Raw genomic sequence first — 23576 nt, 5'->3', positions numbered from 1 at the left:
GTAAGCCAGTGACTCAGCCCCTGTAATAGGGTTAGAGGCAGAGAATCCCAGTGGAAAGAGGGGAACCAGCCAGGCAGAGACAGCAAGGGCGGTTCGTTGCTCCAGAGCCTTTCTGTTCACCTTCACACTCCTGGGCCAGACTACACTCAATCATATGACCCACTGAAGAGATGTGTCTTCAGTAGACTTAAAGGTTGAGACTGAGTTTGCGTCTCTCACATGGGTAGGCAGACCATTCCATAAAAATGGAGCTCTATAGGAGAAAGCCCTGCCTCCAGCTGTTTGCTTAGAAATTCTAGAGACAATTACGAGGCCTGTGTCTTGTGACCGTAGTGTACGTGTAGGTATGTATGGCAGGACCAAATCAGAGAGATAAGCCCATGTAATGCTTTGTAGGTTAGCAGTAAATCCTTGAAATCAGCCCTTGCCTTGACAGGAAGCCAGTGTGGAGAGGCTAGCACTGGAGTAATATGATCAAATTATTTGGTTCTAGTCAGGATTCTAGCAGCCGTATTTAGCACCAACTGAAGTTTATTTAGTGCTTTATCCGGGTAGCCGGAAAGTAGAGCATTGTAGTAGTGTAACCTAGAAGTAACAAAAGCATTGTTTAATTTTTCTGCATCCTTTTTGGAAAGAAAGTTTCTGATTTTTGCAATGTTACGTAGATGGAAAAAAGCTGTCCTTGAAACAGTCTTGATATGTTCGTCAAAAGAGAGATCGGGGTCCAGAGTAACGCCAAGGTCCTTCCCAGTTTTATTTGAGACGACTGTACAACCATTAAGATTAATTGTCAGATTCAACAGAAGATCTCTTTGTTTCTCTGGACCTAGAACATGCATCTCTGTTTTGTCCGAGTTTAAAAGTAGAACGTTTGCAGCCATCCACTTCCTTATGTCTGAAACACAGGCTTCTAGCGATGGCAATTTTGGGGCTTCACCATGTTTCATTGAAATGTACAGCTGTGTGTCATCCGCATAGCAGTGAAAGTTAACATTATGTTTTCGAATAACATCCCCAAGAGGAAAAATATATAGTGAAAACAATAGTGGTCCTAAAACGGAACCTTGAGGAACACCGAAATTGACAGTTGATTTGTCAGAGGACAAACCATTCACAGAGACAAACTGATATCTTTCCGACAGATAAGATCTAAACCAGGCCAGAACTTGTCCGTGTAGATCAATTTGGGTTTCCAATCTCTCCAAAAGAACGTGGTGATCGATGGTATCAAAAGCAGCACTAAGGTCTAGGAGCACACACACATTCAGTCAAAAGTGTATCAATAAAAATGTGCTTAACCATTCCATTACGTCTATGAAATGTATTTATTGACATGTATAAAGCTTGCATACCTTTTTGACGGTACAGTAGTGTTAATAATCAACAGGGAATAAATGTTTTATTAAAAGTCTACTGTAACAGCAAACAACGTGAGCTGGTATTATTCTAAAAGTGAGACAATAAATCATTACAAACAAAAGAAACACAGGCTTTTAACTTCAATTAGACCATCCATTTGGCATGGTTTCATAGTGTCAGCCATTGCTCTAAGAGAACGACAGCAGGATGTCCCATAGGTCTTAGTGAAAATTTAAGGCACTGAATACCACACATTATAAAGACATTGAAGTGAGATCCACCACATTCAAATATTGACATGCAGGACATACAGCTCTGAACAAAGAAAGGAAAGCTCGAGTCTAGGCCGTGAACCTACTTTCTAAAAGTTACTACACATACTGTACTTCAGGTATCTTGCATTTGAACTTTGGTTTAAGTAATCTAAAATGTTTTTTAGAGGTTGTTTTGGCAGTTTTTCCCAATCCTTGTGCCTAACAAAGTCATCCAATCAAAGCACCTATATCCTGAGAGACCAACATGCGTCAGCTTCCAAAAGAAACGGATTGCAGTACTGTTGGCAAAGCATGCACAGATTATGTATGTCTCAGACGGACCAGACAATTGTGTATTTCAAACTAGTAGGAGGGACCCATAGCACTGGAGTTCTTGTGTTATCAAGTACTTTTAGTACTATTAGTTAGTCCATATCTGCAGCATCCTTGAAATATTTCCCCCTGAACATTCTACAATTGATCATCTTTATTGCTGGGTTTGAGCAGACACAGGCGTTATCACAAACTCTCCTAGCAATACAGTACTGTCACTACAGTAACTCAAACAAACACAATCTGTGTGTTTTGGTAGCCTGGATCCATACTGAATTCTTCAGTTTCACTTCACAATCCGAAAAAGTATCCAGGCTAGTGTTTTGGCATTAGATTCATTTTATGGTGTAATAACTCTACAACCCTATGATAGAACAGCCATTTGTAAATTGATGGACAGCATTACCTCATCAGTGTAGACATGTAGCTTACAGATTGAACCCTAGCATCATCACTTTACCTTGAAAAAGCAGGAAACCCTGCACACATCTAATCATAGATTCTTGTCATATTGTTGGTGCATAGACAAGAAAATAGAGATGGAATAAATGTTCTTGTCTAAGACTGAGTGCGGACACTCTTCATTTTCCGTTTCCTAACAGATTGAACCCTGGCACCATCAGATGTTATGGGTCAGTGGGTTTTACTGTATATATCACAGATATGATATGAGTAGTAACACTGCCAGGAAAGTGTAATCACACTGTTGATGGATTTACAATGGTATTCAGGTACATTTACAACTCAGCCATGTGTTCATCTTTCATGTGATTTACTGGCCCTGTAAAATACTCAGGTGTCTGGAATAGCACCCTGTAAGGTCAATGCATCTGATAAGGCTTTCTCGCCGAATCGCTTGTCCTCTGTGATGTGGTTGGTGTGTGTCGTGGCAACTGTGAAGTCATTTTCTGCGAAAAGTAGTTCTTTACAACTGTGCTTTCTTTATAGCTCCCATTCCCACACTCTTCTCTTCTCTACAGATGAGCTAATTTGACTGACAGAAACAACAATGAAAACAACAAATGAACTAAAATGAATACAAATATTAACCCACCACTAGGTGATGGGGATTCGTACCAAGGCTTGGGAGTGTTACTCAAATAGGATAACAGTACTGTGTTTGTAGGTACACACAATTCAACTAGTCTCCCCTATACACAATAATATTATAATAGACATTGGTACAGTTTAGAAAAAAATCTTAATAATTCACATTGTAAAATATAAAAACTAAAAACAAGTGATGCATTTCTTTAGCAACAATACAAGCTCCAAAGCCTCAGCCAGATAGTGATTGTTGATGGTGGGACTGAAGGAGGGCTCTCTCTCTCTCTCTCTCTCTCTCTTAAATGTCCTTAGTGCTCACTTTCATCTTCTCCACAGTTTCCTAACAAGAGTTAAAGGAACAAGATTATTGGCTACTGTAGTACAAGTACCGTTATGATACACAGTGTACACAGCATGGGTTCATATCGTTTTCCCCCCTTTAAAATACATTAGCCGCTCTTGATTGAGCTTGCCTGACACAATGGAACCAATGAAATAGTCCCAAAGGTGCAAACCCCGCCCATCTGGCACCTCAGGCAGGCTCAATCAAATGTGCCTAGTACTAAAAAGAAAGCAAAACCTCTGTCTGATGTACAGTAAAGATGCAGCCAAAAAGTGAGACATACCTAGAAGCATGGGCATGTAAACTATGACAAATATCGGCTCTGATTATTACAGTAATTGACTCATAAAGTTCTAAGTACAGGTGTGTGTGTTGTATAAGTACACAGCCTCATTGACCTATACTGTTACTTAAAGGGGCAATCCACAATTGAAACAAGAACACTTCTCATGTGTTTCGGTTAAAAGCTGAGGGATTGGCTGGAGAAATGTACTGTGACCACTCTCAAATTCACAGACAGAGCTATGGATGTAAGGACCGACCGTCCATGATATCAGAATTATAGTTTTAACCATGTTTTAAGGCTATACAATGTTTGTTTACATTTACTTTGCTTACAAACATTGGAGTAAAACAAGCTTATATGTTGGGTTTGGATGGAATGTGACAGTTGAACTAAGTTCATGAGGCATTTACAAACTATACTCTTTAAGAATCAATGGGTACATATCATTAATTTCTAAGTCCAAAAATTGAGGTAGCAACTGCAGATTGCCCCTTGATCAAGTAGCAGTGAAACGTCATGTGCTGTTCATGGTGCCAGACTAACCTGATGTTTGTTGAGCTCAGCCACTCTCCGTGTCCACTCCTCCTCTGTCATCTCCTGGTCAGCACCTTCAGTCTTCTCCACAGCAGGCACCTTATCTGTGCCTGCAGGGAGGGAGAGAGGAATAGAGAGAGAGAGAGAAAAAGAGAGAGAGAAAGATAAAGAGAGGAGGGGGGACAGAGGAAGCGAGACACAAGCCAATATGGACAGAGATAGAGAGCAACAAAGAGGGAGATAAAGCGAGGGAAGAGACAGACATAAATAGAGAGAGTGAGAGAGAAAGAACATAACTAATCTTAACTCAAAATCCCCTCACACTATGACCCAGATAAGTAAAGGCCTACTATAAGCTAGTCTCACCTTCGCAGGTCACAGCTGTGCAGACCCAGTTCCCACAGGCACAGACACAGCGGTTACATTCCACCTGAGTCTCTGCCCCGTCCTCATAGGTCTCATCCTCCAGGGCACACTCTACAGGAATCAGGAAGTGGATAACAGGAAGTTAATGGACATGTTGATCAGTAACCGTTTTCAAACCCAGGAATGAAAGTGGTCAATACGTTCGGGAGCGTCTTGCGAAGCAGTCTCAACGGACCAGACCAGGTTTTGGGAAATCAGTAGGAGAAAATTCTTCCCTATTTGTACATTTTCTTTAAATCTATAGGCACAACCTACAGTAGATTCGAGCCAATGTTGGAAGCTGAACATGTAATTACTACAACTTTGTGCAAGTGACAAACTGACACGTTTTCATTTTTAGTCAAAAACAACTTTATATCGAAGGAATGCTTTTGATTTGACGACCTGCACATCGTTAGACCCGATGATGTGTTTCTGCGCATGACCTTAGATAGCTAACGCTGCCATGACATCGCCTACAAGCGTAATCTGTGATTTTGATTGGAGAAGCAGTTTCTGGACATCTTCATGTATATTTTCTTTGGTAACAGTATTTTATTTATGAACGTGTCTTTTTTGGTGTGTTTTTAAAATGGTCTAATAATCAAATCGCACATAAAAAAACATACCAGAAAGATACTGTATATGGTGTAAGTCTTACTTCTCTCTGGTGGGTTGAAGCCAGGCTTGAAGCAGTTTAGGAACTCATCGAAGCTCAACTTCCAGTCCGTGTTCTCATCTGAGAGCTCGATGAGGGCATCCACACACAGGCTCCTAGTGACCAACAGGAGAGGTGTGGGAATTAACAATAGGGCCAATGAGACACAGGAGGGAAATAGAGTAAAACAGACTACTGTTACCCTCATTTCACTGGAGCTAATGTATATACACTGCGTTGACAAAACATTGCAACCCATCCCCTTTTGAGTTACAACCCCATCCCCTTTTGCCCTCAGAACATCCTTAATTCGTAGGGGCATAGACTCTACAAGGTGTCGAATGCATTCCACATGGTTGCTGGCCCATGTCGACTCCAATGCTTCCCACAGTTTGTGTCAAGTTGGCTGGATGTCCTTTGGGTGGTGGACCATTCTTGATACACACGGGAAACTGTTGAGCGTTGAAAAACCCAGCAACGTTGCAGTTCTTGACACAAACCGGGGCGCCAGGCACCTACTACCATACCCTGTTCAAAGGTATTTCTGTTTTTGTTTTTTTCTAACACATTTGCAAACATTTAAAAAAACAATTTAAAAACGTTTTTATGTCATTATGTGTAGATTGATGAGGATTTTTTTTTATGTCATCCAATTTAGAATAATGTTGTAACATAACAAAATGTGGAAAAAGGGAAGGGTTCTGACTACTTTCCGAATGCACTGTAAATGTTCCTCAATGTTCCTTAGACTGGGCCTAAACCAAACCATGCCTCACTATTTTGTTTTTGGCATCTTTTGAAACTAAAACATTGGAATGACAATGACCACAGGAGTTGGCAAGACAGCACAAACAGATCTGGGATCAGGCTAATGCCAGTCCAGTTGCCCTTTAACTCTGGTCTATCTCACAGATGACCCCAGATAGCCAGCCGACACACATTAGGAGGAAGGTTCCACACATGAATGAGAGTTGATAATGCCCAAATCCCCGTGCCGCTCTCTGCGCTCGCTCCCAGACCCATGATGCATGGGAGAAGGGTATGGTCCCACGGGACAGCCAGTGTTGTGCCACTGAGCAAATTGCCACCCACACACACCACCACTTCCCATCAAAACAAGCCGCCTCACCATAACAGAACTGCCAAAACAGCACTTTCAGCCCCACCAAATTACCCATCCCCCTACCCCAACCCTGCCCCCGTACACCCTGTCTCGAGGTCACCATGTAAACAACTGTGATATAACAAATCTACATCACTCATCCTAGTCTTATCAATTACATTCTTTGGACGATTCCATACAGTCACAACTGTAGAAATCTACAGCACACTCACCATGGCTGCAAAGGTGCAGCAGGGTGATTAGACACGGACAACTGAACAGTTCAACATCAGAGTTAGAAAACTTTGATAAGGGCAAGAACTGAACAACTGGATTCTACAGAATGTGATTAGCATATATTGATGTATTATACAGGTTACCATTGCTTCTGTATACGGTCGTTTTATATCAATATGGCAATAACCGATTCACTGAAAGAACTCAATCAAATACCTACAGTATTAGCAGTGCAAGCAGTAGCTTCATCGTGGCCTTTCCATTGCTTTCAATTGCTCCATGTACTCCATGTATTGAATTCAATTAGTGTTAGTCCCAGAAAAATTGATATTTAACTTATTTTGAAGTTAAGTCCCTGGTTAGGTGCTGGAAATGAAAACCCTGTTAATTTGCTTAGGGAGCTCATTAAGTGCTGGGCCCCACTCACAATATGAGAATGTGTTGGTGGAGATAGCTTCTCTTCTCTTCAAGCAGCAATTGAAAACAATGACGGCAAGGTTACAGTCACTAGTCTTTTTAGTAAGTACTCTTATTCAACACAGAAATACACCGAGATACCAATATGTTGAGAGACAAACAATCATGGTGTTGCTACTACTTGACGTGATACTGCACTAAGCAAATGTCAGTAAGTAATACTTGGCATTAAATGTCTAAACATTTCAACAGACTCAAAACGTCGGGGATTTAGTCAGGACCATTATGACATGATTATAAGACATTATAATCGGGTCATACTTGCTCATGACTTACAGTGCATTATCAATAACCTGCAGGCTTTACGTGAAGTGTTACCCAATTATGGTCTGGGCTCAGTGAGAATCGACCAGTGGGCGCAGCTCATCTGAGCTGGTCTGTGACGAGTGGCAGCTGTGCGCTACTGACTCTGGGCCAGTGGTGGGGGCTCACCTGAGCAGGCGGTTGTTCTCCTCGTCAGCATATGAGGTAATGTTGATGGCTGTTTCGTTGTGCTGGAGGAACTTAAGGAACTCAGTGGAATCCAGCTGGGAGTCTCCATTGTCATAGTCCTGTAGGAATATTCATTCATACATTTTATTTTGAGCCTATGAGGATGCAATAGATGTGTTTTTTTTATTTATTAAAGGAGTACAGTTCCACCACTCTTTAGTATGATTATTTTTGCTGTATTGAGTATGAAAATAAATGGTGGAGATGACCATCAGAGCTCTATGGGCTTTCTGTGAGAAGTGTTAACCACACAGGCAAACAGTGGGAGATGATATTGACTCTTTGGGGGGCCAGAGCAGGAGAGCTGTTGCATAACTGCTGTTATGTGGTCAAGTGCTGGGCAGTGGGAAGAATGTTAAACAGTCTGTTCTTGCTGTGGGGCCTTTTCTATGCTGTGAAGCTTGGCCCACAGAACAAACGGACTGACAGAGGGGGAGAACTCGGTGAACTTTCAACAGATTCTGTCTCAGTAGAGCTGCTGCAAGTGAAACGTATCATTCTGCTGCTTACGGAGTCATTAAGTAGTCCATACATGCTAACGGATTGTAATCTTAGCTGTTTTATGAAGATATTTATTTTATTAAGACAGAGGAGGACTAGAAATAAATACTCCATTCCACTTTAAATAATGTGAGCGGTACTTTGCCCTGCAGTTTATCCATGATTTTACAGCAATAGTTAAACTATGAAAGTATCATTACCTCTCCCCACACACACACACACTGGGCCCACAACCACACACACACACACACACACCTATCCACCCACCCAACCCCACAAACACGCACAAGTCCGACCTACCTTGAAGTACTTGAGCAGAGTGTCGGAGAAGTTGGAGCCCTTGGCGAACCAGCCGTCAGGGACCACCTCATTCTGCAGCCACCGGATGACCCGGCTGCGCAACTCGTTCCTGTTGGCCAGGTAGCACACGACTACACAGGCAGAGAGGGAGAGAGTAGAGAGGGTCAGTACTGCAGACAGCTGAATGACTATACAGACTCGCTAATATTTACTGCGTGTTTTTACTGGAACTAAATATGTGAGAGTACTGCTGTTTGTGTGTGTGTGTGTGTTGGGGGGGCTGGTTGTGAGTGTGTATGTGTATGTGTGTGTTGGGGGGGCTGGTTGTGAGTGTGTATGTGTGTGTGTGTGTTGGGGGGGCTGGTTGTGAGTGTGTATGTGTGTGTGTGTTGGGGGGGCTGGTTGTGAGTGTGTATGTGTGTGTGTTTGTTGGGGGGGCTGGGTGTGAGTGTGTATGTGTGTGGGTGTGTGTGTTGGGGGGGCTGGGTGTGAGTGTGTATGTGTGTGGGTGTGTGTGTTGGGGGGGCTGGTTGTGAGTGTGTATGTGTGTGTGTTTGTTGGGGGGGCTGGGTGTGAGTGTGTATGTGTGTGGGTGTGTGTGTTGGGGGGGCTGGGTGTGAGTGTGTATGTGTGTGTGTGTGTGTGTTGGGGGGGCTGGGTGTGAGTGTGTATGTGTGTGTGTGTTGGGGGGGCTGGGTGTGAGTGTGTATGTGTGTGTGTTTGTTGGGGGGGCTGGGTGTGAGTGTGTATGTGTGTGTGTGTGTGTGTTGGGGGGGCTGGGTGTGAGTGTGTATGTGTGTGTGTGTGTGTTTGTTGGGGGGGCTGGGTGTGAGTGTGTATGTGTGTGTGTTTGTTGGGGGGGCTGGGTGTGAGTGTGTATGTGTGTGTGTTTGTTGGGGGGGCTGGGTGTGAGTGTGTATGTGTGTGTGTGTGTGTTGGGGGGGCTGGGTGTGAGTGTGTATGTGTGTGTGTGTGTGTGTGTGTGTGTGTTGGGGGGGCTGGGTGTGAGTGTGTATGTGTGTGTGTGTGTGTTGGGGGGGGCTGGGTGTGAGTGTGTATGTGTGTGTGTGTGTGTGTTGGGGGGGCTGGGTGTGAGTGTGTATGTGTGTGTGTCTCCCTTGAGCACATAGCTGTCGTGTGAAAGTGTAAAGGAATATCCAACAGTGTATCTTCCACAGTGCATGCAAGGATAGTATAAAATGAACATACTGCTATTATTCATCAATTATTCATTAACCTCTCTGAGACAATGGGCCTCATGACCTTAGGCAGTATACTTACTTGGGCTAGCAGCAACAGCTTTGTCTGTCTTTTTCTCTGAAAGAAATCACAACACAATCAAAACAACTGCAAGCACTTCGCTTAATCTCCTCTTTATTGCAGAATGTTCCTTGGAACACAGAAATAGAACTCCCAGAACAGACTTTCCATTCAAGGTAATGCTCTGTGATGGGAAGACCAGCAGTCATATTGAGTGTACATATGTGTTTCATTGAAATGTGCATGGTCTGATGGGCTTTGTCCATTCTAGAAATATATTTCTATGCCTTAAGACAACCCGGGGATTCTTTTCAGGGTCCCCTACCTTCACAGTGTCCGTCGTGGTACACCTGGATCTTGAGGCCGGTCAGGCAGGCGTCGCGGTGGAGCTCACAGTGGTTGCGGTACGTCTTACCGTTACTGCCACACACAGAGCGCTTGTGAGGTTTGCATTGCTGAAGACAGAGAGAGAGCACACCCATTTTCAATCTGTGCAGTGAGACCTTTGGTCTTTGCCAGGAGTGTGTATGCATGCGTGCATGCGAGTATGTGTATATGTGTTTGTGTGAGCGCATGCACGCCTGCGTGTGTGTGTGTGTGTATAGGCTAAGACTCACCTCGATGCACAGACAGGAAGGTTCCCCTTTCTCTGTCACAGCACACTCCCTGCCAGCCCCACAGAATACATTGGCACACACCTTGGACTTGCTTTTCCCCTCCTACAGGGACACAGAGACACAGAAGACATTGGAGATTATACATCTGATGCCTTCTACTTGTGTGATGATGTCTGTAAATACAAATGAACATCTCCTCCTGCAAAGAAATTGAGATTACATGCCACTTCTTAAATGCATTCTTCTAATCTACACGATCAGAAAAATACAAGGAAATTCAAAAGAATTAACAGTAATAAGTAATAAAGAAAGGGTCCTTCTTTACTGCCGTAAGTAAACTACAGAGCGATCTCATTGAAGGTGGCCATCGCCATCTAGTGTTGACTAAAATAGCTAGATTTACAGGTATAACATTTGACTGGAATGCAATCATTTTAGGTTTATTTGAGCAATATGCATTATTATACAATTCTTCAGTAATGTTAGATTTAGAAAAAGGGTGATTTTACTAGAACCAGGTCTACTTGGCTTGAGTCAGATAACATTGTATTTGTAAAGACTGCACAATTAAATCAATAAAATAATATAATGTTATTGTGATTGATAATTTTCTGCTGTGATCACAAGTAAGTGACCACAATTTACTCACTGGTGTATAAGACAGACAGACAGACAGACAGACTGTCTGTCTGTCTGTCTGTCTGTCTGTCTGTCTGTCTGTCTGTCTGTCTGTCTGTCTGTCTGTCTGTCTGTCTGTCTGTCTGTCTGTCTGTCTGTCTGTCTGTCTGTCTGTCTGTCTGTCTGTCTGACAGACAGACAGTACGCTTTCATGAAGGCTGTCACTAGATGGTGAAATGCCCTTCACTTCCTAGCGGTAGGGTTTTCTAATGGGTATACCATTACTGTAACACACTGATCTGGTTCACCTGTCCTTGTGATTGTCTCCACCCCCTCCAGGTGTCGCTTATTATATCCCGGTGTATATATCCCTGTGTTTCCTGTCTCTCTATGCCAGTTTATCTTGTTTGCAAAGTTAACCAGCGGTTTTACTTGCTCCTATTATTCCCCAGTCTCTGTTTGTTTCTAGTCCTCCTGGTATCGACCCTTGCCTGTCCTGACTCCGAACCTGCCTGCCTGACCACTCTGCCTGTTCTGACTACCAGCCTGCCTATCCCCTTGTACTGTTTTTGGACTCGGACCTGGTTTCTGACCCCTGCCTGGCCTGACCTCGAGACTGCCTATCGTCTGGTACTGTTTGGACTCTGACCTGGTTGATGAACTCTCGCCTGTCCCCCCTGCCTTTGCCTACTCCCTTTGTTATAATAAATATTGGAGCTCCACCATCTGCCTCCTGTGTCTGCATTTGGGCCTCACCTTGTGCCCTTATAATTACGTTCTGTTTCAGATGTCTTGATATACAGTATGTTACATTTGAAGAAACACTATGTAATTTCAATATATATATCGATTTCTACAGTCAAACACATACACACCAACATTGAGAGAGAGAAGTGTGTTGCCCTTTTGTCTGCTATCTAAGTCCCCCAGACTGCTATCCAGACCCTCAGTTTCAGATGGAAGTCTGAACAGCCCGTTGACCTGTGACCTTTCATTCACAGCGAGGGCCGCTAAGCCACAGTGACTTTAGCATAACAATGTTTCGGCAAATGCCCTCCCACACGCATAGTGACACATGTTCTCTCAGCCAATGCAGTCAGACAAAAGACACCCACCATTTTATAGGGCAGATGGTAGACAGACAGACACTGGACCGATATGTCATGGAGTGTCCAGGTGACTGAAGAACACAAACAAACCCACACATACACTACCGTTCAAAAGTTTGGGGTCACTTAGAAATGTCCTTGTTTTTGAAAGAAAAGCACTTTTTTTGTCCATTAAAATAACATAAAATTCATCAAAAATACAGTGTAGAAATTGCTAATGACTATTGTAGCTGGAAATGGCAGATTTAAAAAAAAATGAATATCTACATAGGCATACAGAGGCCCATTATCAACAACCATCACTCTTGTGTTCCAATGGAACATTGTGTTAGCTAATCCAAGTTTATCATTTTAAAAGGCTAATTGATCATTAGAAACCCCTTTTGCAATTATGTTAACACAGCTGAAAACTGTTGTTCTGATTAAAGAAGCAATAAAACTGGCCCTCTTAAGACCAGTTGAGTATCTGGAGCATCAGCATTTGTGGGTTTACAGGCTCAAAATGGCCATAAACAAATAACTTTTTTCTGAAACCCGTCAGTCTATCATTGTTCTGAGAAATTAAGGCTATTCCATGCGAAAAATTGCCAAGAAACTGAAGATCTCGTACAACGCTCTGTACTACTCCCTTCACAGAACAGCGCAAACTGGCTCTAACCAGAAAAGAAAGAGTGGGAGACCACGGTGCACAACTGAGCAAGAGGACAAGTACATTAGAGTGTCTAGTTTGAGAAACCAACACCTCACAAGTCCTCAACTGGCAGCTTCATTAAATAGTACCCTCAAAACACCAGTCTCAACGTCAACAGTGAAGAGGCGACTCCGGAATGCTGGTCTTCTAGGCAGAGAGTTGCAACGAAAAAGCCATATCTCAGACTGGACAATAAAAATAAATTATTAAGATGGGCAAAATAACACAGATACTGGACAGAGGAATATTGGAAAAAAAGTGTTATGGACAGACAAATCTAAGTTTGAGGTGTTCGGATCCTAAAGAAGAACATTCGTGAGATGCAGAAAAAATGAAAAGATGCTGGAGGAGTGCTTGATGCCATTTGTCAAGCATGGTGGAGGCAATGTGGTGGTCTGGGGTGCTTTGGTGGTGGTAAAGTGGGAGATGTGTACAGGGTAAAAGGAATATTGAAGAAGGAAGGCTATCCCTCCATTTTGCAACGCCATGTCATACCCTGTGGACGGCGCTTAATTGGAGCCAATTTCCTCCTACAACAGGACAATGACCCAAAGCACAGCTCCAAACTATGAAACTATGCAAGAACTATTTAGGGAAGAAGCAATCCCACACATGCACGCACTGGCATGTACAGTATGTGCGCACTCTAGCACGCAGACACACACACACACTGTACGATATGCAGGTCAGGCCGAGACCTCCTGTCTCAGGCATGTTATTTTCATTAGTCCACATGAAGCCTTATGGCAGTGTTGGTCCACAGGCCAAGAACTGATGGTAAAGAAATACTTCCATCTTCGAGCTGTCTAACAGAGGATCTGTACACCCATCAACACACACACACACACACACTTGAACACACACACAGATCTGCATTCTCAGCTGGAGTGTCTGGTCTGGACTGACTTCTCTCTCTGTGTGCCCAGAGGGAGATGGATAGCGTGAGTGGAAGACAACAACAAGAAAGACACTTCAGGGAAACGAGGGCGCAAACATTCCCCTGCAGAGCCAAGATGAGGAATTTGGGAGCATGTCCAACCTGTGACTCTCCCATCCAATCCTAACTTGTTTTATAGGGCAAAGTCAAGACACTGAAAAAAGAAAGCTGTAAGTCAGGGGCATACCAAACCAATCATGGCTTTAAAAGCGCTAGATGAACCAATCAGTTGGGGAGAGAGCCTTCCATCTGTTGTCCAAGGAACCTCGTTTCTAAATGACCTACTTATCTCCGGTTAACCCCAAATGCGACACTCTCTCATTGACTTAATACCAAAATCCCTCACTTTTTGGTATTATTTTTCGTGGACAGATCTTGGGCAGAGTAAATGCTCACGCATCGCATCTTCCTCTCTGGTGTATCCAGAGAGCTACTGGAGACCCATAACAGAGACGGAAAAGGAAGCGAGAAGCGAGAAGAAGCGAGAAGTCCCCCCCAATCGCTGTTTTTTCTGGTTCAATGAAAGTCACTGAACTAACTAGACCAGACCCAGCTGCTATTGCATTGGTGTCTATGGGAGACTGACAATTCTTTCCCCAATGGTAAACGGCCTGAGTGAACTATCTGCATTTATCCACCATCTTTGCCCATATGGCTCAAACAGAGGAAGTGAGTGTGAATGGACTGTGAGCAAAACATAACGGGTACACAATTCTACACAACACTGCCTACATGGCTTTCACAATAAAAAAATATTCTGGCTCCACCAGCACCTTCTGAGGTGACTCAGGGGAAGATGTTAAAATGGCTACACAGGTATAACTGTTTCTGCTCTTTATTTCACAGCCGCTTTGGATTTTTGGGGGGGGAGAGGCCTAGAAGGGGCCAGGCAGGAAAGAACACACAGGGAACAGTGATTACTTTAGCAGAGAGACAGACAGCAAACATGGGCCTGGTTTGGCCACTCCACAGGGTAAGGAGAGCAACTGTGTTCTCCAACAGCGGCCAAGACTAAAACTCCATGATTGAGTTATCACTTGGGATGTACTGTAGTGGGGATGACCACGACTTACACTAAACTATGACTAATGACTATACATTGTCAGACAACCAAAAGGTGCATTTGTTGGATATGTGTTGGATAATGGCATTTTACAGACAGAATGAGCTATAAGGCCAACACTGAGTCTCGGTGAGGTTCATACCAGCAACACAGAGAGTTACTAGAGAACCGCAGGGCTCAAACACAGGAAGTGAGTGTGGACGGACTGTGAGCAAAACACAATGACTGCACAATTCTACACAACCGTGAGTGATCACTTTGGAGAAACCTTCCAGCGCCCAGCTGTAGACAAGAAACAGACCTAGTCCCAAAAACAAATGAACATGGTTTTCTTCGATTCAAACAAAGGACGTGTCACTCACTGTCATCCTCCTAATTGGTTGATAAACAACAATGTGAGGTTTTTTTTAAATAATAAACTATTACTGTATTTAGGTCATTAAGATGTCATATTGGACGAAAAGACTCTCTCCTTTCTGTTCTGTGTGCGTGTGTGCGTGTGTGTGTGTTTGTGTGTGTGTCTGTGTGTGTGCGTGTGTGTTTGTGTGTGTGTCTGTGTGTGTGCGTGTGTGCGTGTGTGTGTTTGTGTGTGTGTGTGTGTGTTTGTGTGTGTGTGCGTGTGTGTGCATGTGTTTGTGTGTGTGTGTGTGTGTGCGTGTTTGTGTGTGTGTCTGTGTGTGTGTGTGTTTGTGTGCGTGTGTGTGTTTGTGCGTGTGTGTGTGTGTGTGTGTGTGTGTGTGTGTGTGTGTGTGTGTGTGTGTGTGTGTGTGTGTGTGTGTGTGTGTGTGTGTGTGTGTGTGTGTGTGTGTGTGCGTGTGTGTGTTTGTGTGTGTGTCTGTGTGTGTATGCATGGACTACTTTGGATGAGTAATGGAAAGATACCGTTCACACCCTAGGTGTAACTTCAAGATCCTTCGTCATCAAAGCTTCAAAAGCCCTTTACATAAAATGTAATTGCCAATGTCATACTTTTCTTTGAAAGCCAGTAAAAAGGCTGTGGGGGCTGATTATACTCTATGACTAATCTTTCCAGCTGGCTGACTGCTGAGACCTTTCATTCGGAAGTGCTTTCCAGAAGAGGAGTGTGTGTAATGTCTATACTTCATAACTCACCAAGACCCAAATCAGAGGGCCCACAGTGGACTGAACATGTGAGTCAATCCGACCAAAAAAATAATTGAGATGGGAGGTAGAGGAAATGTTGTTTTTGTACCATAGCCCTGTCTCACGTAAGGCTGTGTCTGTGGCTATTGGGGAAGGGGGCCTTATACATCTAAACAGAAGGACAAACAGCAAAGAAAGGCCTCTTGTCTCTCAGCAGAGAGAATATACAGGCAACTACCAACATAGTATCTTAATAGAGCAGAACAGAGCCAGAACAGTTTAAAAGGTCCTCGGCATGAATTCTACAAGGGTGTGGAACTCTATTGGAGGCATGCGACACCATTCTTCCACGAGAAATTCCATCATTTGGTGTTTTGTTGCCGGTGGTGGAAAACGCTGTGTCAGGCGCCAATCCAAAATCTCCCATAAGTGTTCAATTGGGTTTAGATATGTTAACTGAGACAGCCATGGTGTATGGTTTACATTGTTTTCATGCTCGTCAAACCATTCAGTGACCACTCGTGCCCCGTGGATGGGGGCATTGTCATCTAATGGGGGCATAGCCATGGTAGCCAAAATAATGTTGCCTCTGGCTAGCCGTAAAAAAAAAACTAATATAAGGAACTTTAAATGATTTACACTTTTAATGTTGATACTTATTTTTGGAATTACATTTATTTTGATACTTAAGTATACTTAAAACCAAATACTTGTTGACTCTTAATTAAGTAGTATTTTACTGGGTGACTTTACTTGAGTCATTGATTATCCTTTATTTTTCCAGCAATTACGTTCCTGTCACGTTCGTCGTAAGGATCGGACCAAGGCATTGCGTGAGTAGAGTTCCACATAATTTTAATAAATCGAAACTCACTGAACAAAACAACAAACAACCAAATGAAACATGAAGCTACTGATGTGCACTAAGGCAACTACACATAGACAAGATTCCACAACACAAATGAGGAAAATGGCTACCTAAATATGATCCCCAATCAGAGACAACGATAAACAGCTGTCTCTGATTGGGAACCATATAAGGCCAACATAGACATACAAAAACCCCTAGACATACAAAAACCCTAGACATACAAAAACTAGAATACCCATCCTAGTCACACCCTGACCTAACCAAAATATATAGAAAAACAGAGATATCTAAGGTCAGGGTGTGACAGTTCCATACAGCACATAACTTGAACTACATGTAATTGCAGAACAACTTCAAACTTGTCTCATCCATCTACATAGGATCATGATTTTAGTTTAAACTACACACACAAAAAAATACCAATCCGTTAATTCGTGCCTTAATAAGTGTGTCTAAAGTGAGCAGCATTCTTTCCCTCTATCTCCCAGATCAGGCCCGAATGAGAGAGCTCACCCCACATACCAGGCATTCCTGCCCAGGTCAAAGGCCTGATTCGGGGGACTGCTCACCCAGACAAACCCTCTGACTTCCAGAGCCATGGCTGCGGGCTCCAGCTGTGCTGACCCATTTAGCACTTGCACAGCCCAGCTACTGCTGCTTAGCCTGCACACACACTGGAATGCTCTCACCCATGCATGAGCGCACACGCATTTCAGTGATGGGGGAAAAAAACAATGCAACATATCGGGATATTCATTTTGACCATATATCATATCCTATCATATCCTATTGCAATATTATTTTGGACTAGTTTGCTGTACCTGCGCCGTCTTCTTTCTAAATAGAGAGCCCATTTGTTTTCAGCACTTTCATTTCCATGACTGATCAAAAATTCATTTCATCATGGCTGTCTTTTGTCTGCATCAGATGGTGAGCAATACGTTTGGAAGACCGAATCGCAATAAAATCACAGTATCGAATTGCAATACATATAGAATCGTGAGAATCGCAATAGATGTCGTGATAAAATCGTGTCGAGGGGTCCCTGGGAATTCCCAGGCCTAATACACATGCACGCGCAAGGGTCTGAGCTGTGTGTGACACCATCACCATGTTGGGAAGTAAGCTGCTGGGGGGGTCAGAGGGCTCTGATCACGGAGGAGGTGACCCTGTGTGGCCCTGGCTTGTAAGAGGACATCTGGCCTGAGGTGGCCCAGCTGGGAGTGAAACTTTGTCTTTATGAGACTTCTTCGGGAAGAAGCAGCTGCTTAACCCCAGGTTTTGCGGTCACTACTTACGAGACAGAGTCGGGATTAGAAGGCACTAGCACAAAGTGATTCTTTGGCATGTGTGACTTGTTAACCTCTCCGTTTTAGACCCTGACTCAGGCATCAGATAGGTCAATAGGTACTAATAATAGTCGCTGTGCCCCCCTAGAATGGTACCTGACAAAGACAATTGAGTCAACGCATACATATTTCATTATGCAATGAACCCCAGTTCTTTCTAAAGTTGGCAATGAGTTTTGTTCTAATGTCTTGTTTTGTTTTGCGTTCCCAACAAGCAGAATGCTTGCATAAATAAATAAAAACATGGGACTCCCTGAACATTTCGTCAGAGGGTCCTGCTCGGACAAAAACAGGCGTTTTTTTTCACATTAAGCTTTACAGAGGTAGGAGGGCGTTAAGGTGGGCAGTCAATTCCTCCCAGGGTCTCTCACACCTCGGCTAGCATCCAAAAAGGACAGCTTTCTAACCCAAGAACTCACATCCTTTTCCTCCACTCACACATTCGACCTGAGCACTCGAGCACTCGATTCCGTGTTTTAAAAACTTCTGATACAAATTCTATTTGAAAACGCTCTTTCTGATTCTCCCTCTTTTTCCATTTCTTTTCACAGATTTTCTTGGAAGTTGCGTCTGTAATAGCATAGCTTCCGTCCCTCTCCTCGCCCCTACCTGGGCTCGAACCAGAGACCCTCTGCACACATCGACGACAGCCACCCTCAAAGCATCGTTAGCCATCGCTCCACAAAAAAAGAGCAAGCGGAACAACTACTTCAAGGTCTCAGAGCGAGTGACGTCACCGATTGAAACGCTATTAGAGCGCACCCCCGCTAACTAGCTAGCCGTGTCATATTGGTTACACGTCTGAATTTGCAGTGACATAGCTGCTGCTGTAGAACTTATTCTCTTTATTTGTCTGTCGCTCTCAAATGAGCATTTAAATAATTCCATGCATTTAAATTATAATATTGGTAGATGCATTTGCATCATGACTGATGTATTCAAATCTTTCATTAATGAGATGTTGGAGGGGTTATAAATAGGCATTCCACAAGCTCGCATTCATTCTTTCATTAATTCCTTCACCGTATTAAAAGTGATTGGTTTTGATAGAGCGTCTCATTCGTAAAGGCTGTTTGAACCAATAAAAGCCAAGGTGATGTCATGAGCAAAAAGGCGGGCTCTAGCAGCCTAATCAATTATTGTTTCAAGTTCGTTCTCATGCTAGGTGAATGGAGTTCCATTACAGTGCTCCTCTCATCCACCCAAAAGCCATGTATATACCATCTCCCATAAATCCTTGGGAAGCTCAGTCCATTCAACTCCTCTCCCCCTAACTGTGTATAGCTCCCCTCTTCTCCCTTCCTCTCCCCCGTCCTCCCACCCTCTCTCCCGGCTAGTCTCTCGACTAACTCTCTTCGCCTATATCACTCTCTCCTACTCTTGTTTCTCACTTCTTCATCCCACTCTCTCTCTCTCCCACCCACTTTCTTCCCCCCTCCTGTCTCAATCTCTTCCTTTTCTGTCTATAACTCATCTCCCCCCCCCCTCCCCCCTCTCTTCCTGGCTAGTCTTGGCTGGTGCTGAGTGGTGTCATGGCAGAACAGGCTTGTTCCTGTGTTGCTCTGTGCAGGCGGAGAGGGTGAGCTAATGGCTGACAGATGTTTAGAGGAGGAGGAGAAGGAGACACACTCTAGGAAAAGGCATGCATTCTTAAGCAGAGCACTGTTCCAATCACACACTCTTGAGGAGGGCCAAGCTAGCACACTTAATAAACGCATAAACTGCCATGAACAATTGCAAACAGTTATAGAGCATTGTGTTAATACAAGACAACCTTGCTGTAAATAGCCTTTCTGCACTACAAGATTGTGTTTATCAGTTGGCAGTTATGCACTCATTTGTGCTGTGTTCCTTATCAGCCGTCCAGGCAACAGCTTCAGTCATCCAGACCACATTTTGAGACTAATTGCCCCCCCTAATAGGGCTAGAAATCGTCTGGTTTTCTCTCTGTCTCCTTCTCTCTGTCTCCATTTTTTTCTCTCGCTCTATAAATCTGGGAAACATGCCAGCCAGGGAGAGAGCGGAAAAAAAAGGCAGAGACAAAAGATAAAGAAAGAGAGGGGGGAACCTTAAACTGGCATAAAACCCAGTGAAAAACATCAACCTTCCCTTAATGAGCTTCACAAGCTGCTCTGTGTGGGAGAGCAAACAAGCCTTTCCACTGAGGGCATTAAGGATGGCTCTGAAGTGGTGCCAGAAGTGAGGGAATGGGTACACTGCACCACACCACATGCCTGTCAACCACAACCACATACACGCACGCACGCACACACACCATAACCATGTTCACAAAACAAGATGGAAGAAGGGAGGGAAAGAGAGAGAGAGGCAGTTGGATCGCCTCATTGTCTAAGGCTTAGCTGGCTCCTCAGCCATCACACATGCCTGTCAGATCCCAGCCTGCTCCACTCTGACCCCTAAACCATGAACCCTGGCCTTCTATGTAGGACCGGCCCAAAGGACATACAGCAGTAAATTCAGTCTGGTGAAGGACAAACAGCCACCTTGGCTCTTATTGGCAATTATGGGCATCATGGTACTTCCTATAATGCTTGCTTTTAGATTACAGAAGGACTGTCCTACCAGTTAGTAGCTGGTACCTAAAGCTATTTTTCTTTCAGACAACAGTCAAAGGTTATGGAGCTATGCCCTACTTCCAACAACACATCGATTTTCCATTCTGAAATCTATAGATAATGGCCCTGTCTGGGTATCCTTTTTCAAGGGCCTTTGCACAAATACTGCTTTGAGTTTGACAGATTTGGCATGTATTCCTCTAGTGCTGTTACATGTTCATGTCCAGGGTTGGATAACTCAGTCCCTCAGGCTGGCTGTGAATGAACTCACAGGGCCTGGGAGGGCATGGATGAAGACAAAGGACAAACTGTACACAGCTGAGACCATGTTGACTGTCCATGTCCACACTAACAGATTACAAGTGAAATGAGGACAGCTGAAATAACAACCTAGTTTCTGTTTGGAGCAGCATGTTTAAAAAAAAAAAAACATATTCAATGATACTCATTCACTACTATGGTATTCAAAAAGTCAACACTGTCGTTGCTGTCTGCACCACAGTATAACCTGGAGGGAAACAGGTAGAAAAGGAGGCTGGCTTTGAAATGAACCTTTAGAAATCTAAACCAACAACTGGAAAATCCAGACAGACAGAGCAAATTGATTGAACACAGCAATCACTTTTCCTCTTTCTTCCTTGTCAGGACCGCCAGTCTTTGGATGTTGAGGTCTAAGGGCATGTTCTCTGACTCAGTGTACATGTGCAGCTAGATGAGGATATAGACACACACAGGCACACACACACACATACATCCCAAATATAGAAGATGTGGCCCCAGGGCTGTAGATGAAAAGACTGACACATCTGTTATCTGCGTTTGTCAACACCTAAGAGCTGCCAAGCTGTGTATTTCACAGCTGTTTGAACAGGCAAAGATGGTTTAAAAAACACACACAAATACATAGTAAATAAAAACAAACACCTGGAGTCTTTCATTGCAGGGAACTGGTAGTGTGTGTGTGTGTGTGTGTGTGTGTGTGTGTGTGTGTGTGTGTGTGTGTGTGTGTGTGTGTGTGTGTGTGTGTGTGTGTGTGTGTGTGTGTGTGTGTGTGTGTGTGTGTGTGTGTGCGTGCGTGCGTGCGTGCGTGCGTGCGTGCGTGTGTGTGCCTACGTTTGTGCATGTGTGTGTGGGTGTGCACGCTTGCCTATCTACAGTGCTTGTGTGTGTGTGTGGTTGAGGTGTGACCCCCAAAAAAATCCTCATTGGCTTTCCCAACTGTCTGTTATATTGGTCTATTTTCTCTGAGACCATCAATCACCTCTCTGGCCATCACAGCACAAGACCAGTTCATTAAGAAGTGCCATGAACCTAGCCAGAGCCTCCAACATGTCAACAACACTACACTGGTGGTCAATGACCAAAGTGGCCACCTCTACAAACAACTGTGAACAACTGTTCCTGCATGGCAACCAATCAGAAGTAGTTTACAGAAAAAAAAACTTTGCTTGATGTAAATGGAAGGCAGACAGCACATTAATTATCTTCTAATGTTCTCTAAAATATATTACATATCAAGTATGTGTGATAAAGACTTTTCCTAGAGATACTGACGGTCTGGAGCTAATTAGAATAGGCTGCTATTTCATTGGCACATAAATGTACACACAAAATGCACTCAAATGCACTGGTTTGGTGAATGTTGACATTGCACCTTTGAAGCTGGACAGATGTGCAAGGCTTTTGCCCCTTCTTTTTCTAAACTCTTTGTCTTCTTTAAATGACTGTGTTTAGTTATTTATATAAAAACGTGCACACATCAGACTGTCCCAAGTTAAATTGACCAATCAGACAAGCACGTTACTGTTGGATTATGTACATTAGCCAAATAAAAAAAAGAAAGTATACATTTTTAAAAATAGGAAAACATTCGTTTGTCAACAGACTAATCGTCCTCTAGAGCGTATATATGTTTTTACATCTAAATAATAAAAAAAGCATTTACCTCGGCATGACACCAAACGACGGCGACTAGTAGACATAAAAGGGAACTTCGAAACATCTGCAGAGAACACAAATAAGACAGTTGCTTCAGTGACGGCCTGACCGTCAAAAACAAAACCGAAGAAACTTGAGTATTTATGAAAACGAAGACGTTATCCTTTTTCCCAAAAACTTACCATGTTAGCGGGTGATGACTCAAAGGCAGAGGAGAGACGTCAGTGTTCAGACCGAGACAAAGGAGGATAGGAAAATTAGATTGGCGAAATTTGAGCACCACGAAGGAATTTCCCTCGTCTGTCTCCCCCCTCTCTGACTTGGCCAATAGCGCTCGAGGCACTCGAAGCTGGACGGAGCAACAGCAGCAAGAAGAGAAGTCCTCAAGGATGGACAGTTGCCGGGGAGAGAGTTGATTCAAAGTTTAATGTTGTCCCAAAATACATGTGCCATCCATGGTTCCTTAGTTGATTGACTGTGTAGGTCTAGCCTACAGTTGAAGTCGGAAGTTTACATACACTAAGGTTGGAGTCATTAAAACTCGTTTTTCAACCACTCCACAAATATCTTGTGAACAAACTATGGAATATCAGTTAGGACATCTACTTTGTGCATGACACAAGTAATTTCTCCAACAATGGTTTACAGATTATTTCACTTATAATTCACTATCGCAATTCCAGAGGTCAGAGGTTTACACTAAATTAACTGTGCCTTTAAACAGCTTGGAAAATTATGAAATGGCTTTAGAAGCTTCTGATAGTCTAATTGACAATTGGAGGTGTACCTGTGGATATATTTCAAGGCCTACCTTCAAACTCAGTGTGTCTTTGCTTGAGTCGGCTGGCCCTCGCTACATATTCGTCGCCAGACCCACTGGCTCCAGGTCATCTACAAGTCCATGCTAGGTAAAACTCCGCCTTATCTCAGCTCACTGGTCACGATGGCAACACCCATCCGTAGCACGCGCTCCAGCAGGTGTATCTCACTGATCATCCCTAAAGCCAACACCTCATTTGGCCGCCTTTCGTTCCAGTACTCTGCTGCCTGTGACTGGAACGAATTGCAAAAATCACCAACTTCAAACATCAGCTATCTGAGCAGCTAACCGATCG

General features: G+C 43.6%; 1 protein-coding gene across 1 annotated transcript; it reads right to left on the bottom strand.

Annotated features, from left to right (window-relative positions):
• Positions 1 to 1306: 1306 nt before the first annotated feature.
• On the bottom strand, positions 1307 to 22989 carry LOC109906673 (follistatin-related protein 1). Its single transcript, XM_020504501.2, has 11 exons — positions 22644 to 22989; positions 22469 to 22525; positions 10206 to 10307; positions 9914 to 10043; positions 9610 to 9645; positions 8329 to 8459; positions 7468 to 7586; positions 5223 to 5335; positions 4523 to 4633; positions 4166 to 4266; positions 1307 to 3333 (listed from the first exon to the last, which is right to left on the bottom strand). The coding sequence occupies exons 1-11, from the start codon at positions 22644 to 22646 to the stop codon at positions 3292 to 3294; spliced, it is 945 nt and encodes a 314-aa protein (XP_020360090.1). The 5' UTR covers positions 22647 to 22989; the 3' UTR covers positions 1307 to 3291.
• Positions 22990 to 23576: the final 587 nt, after the last annotated feature.

Source organism: Oncorhynchus kisutch, linkage group LG16, assembly GCF_002021735.2.
Source record: "Oncorhynchus kisutch isolate 150728-3 linkage group LG16, Okis_V2, whole genome shotgun sequence".
Classification (NCBI taxonomy): Eukaryota; Metazoa; Chordata; class Actinopteri; order Salmoniformes; family Salmonidae; genus Oncorhynchus; species Oncorhynchus kisutch.
This window is presented reverse-complemented; position numbering and strand designations above follow the sequence as displayed.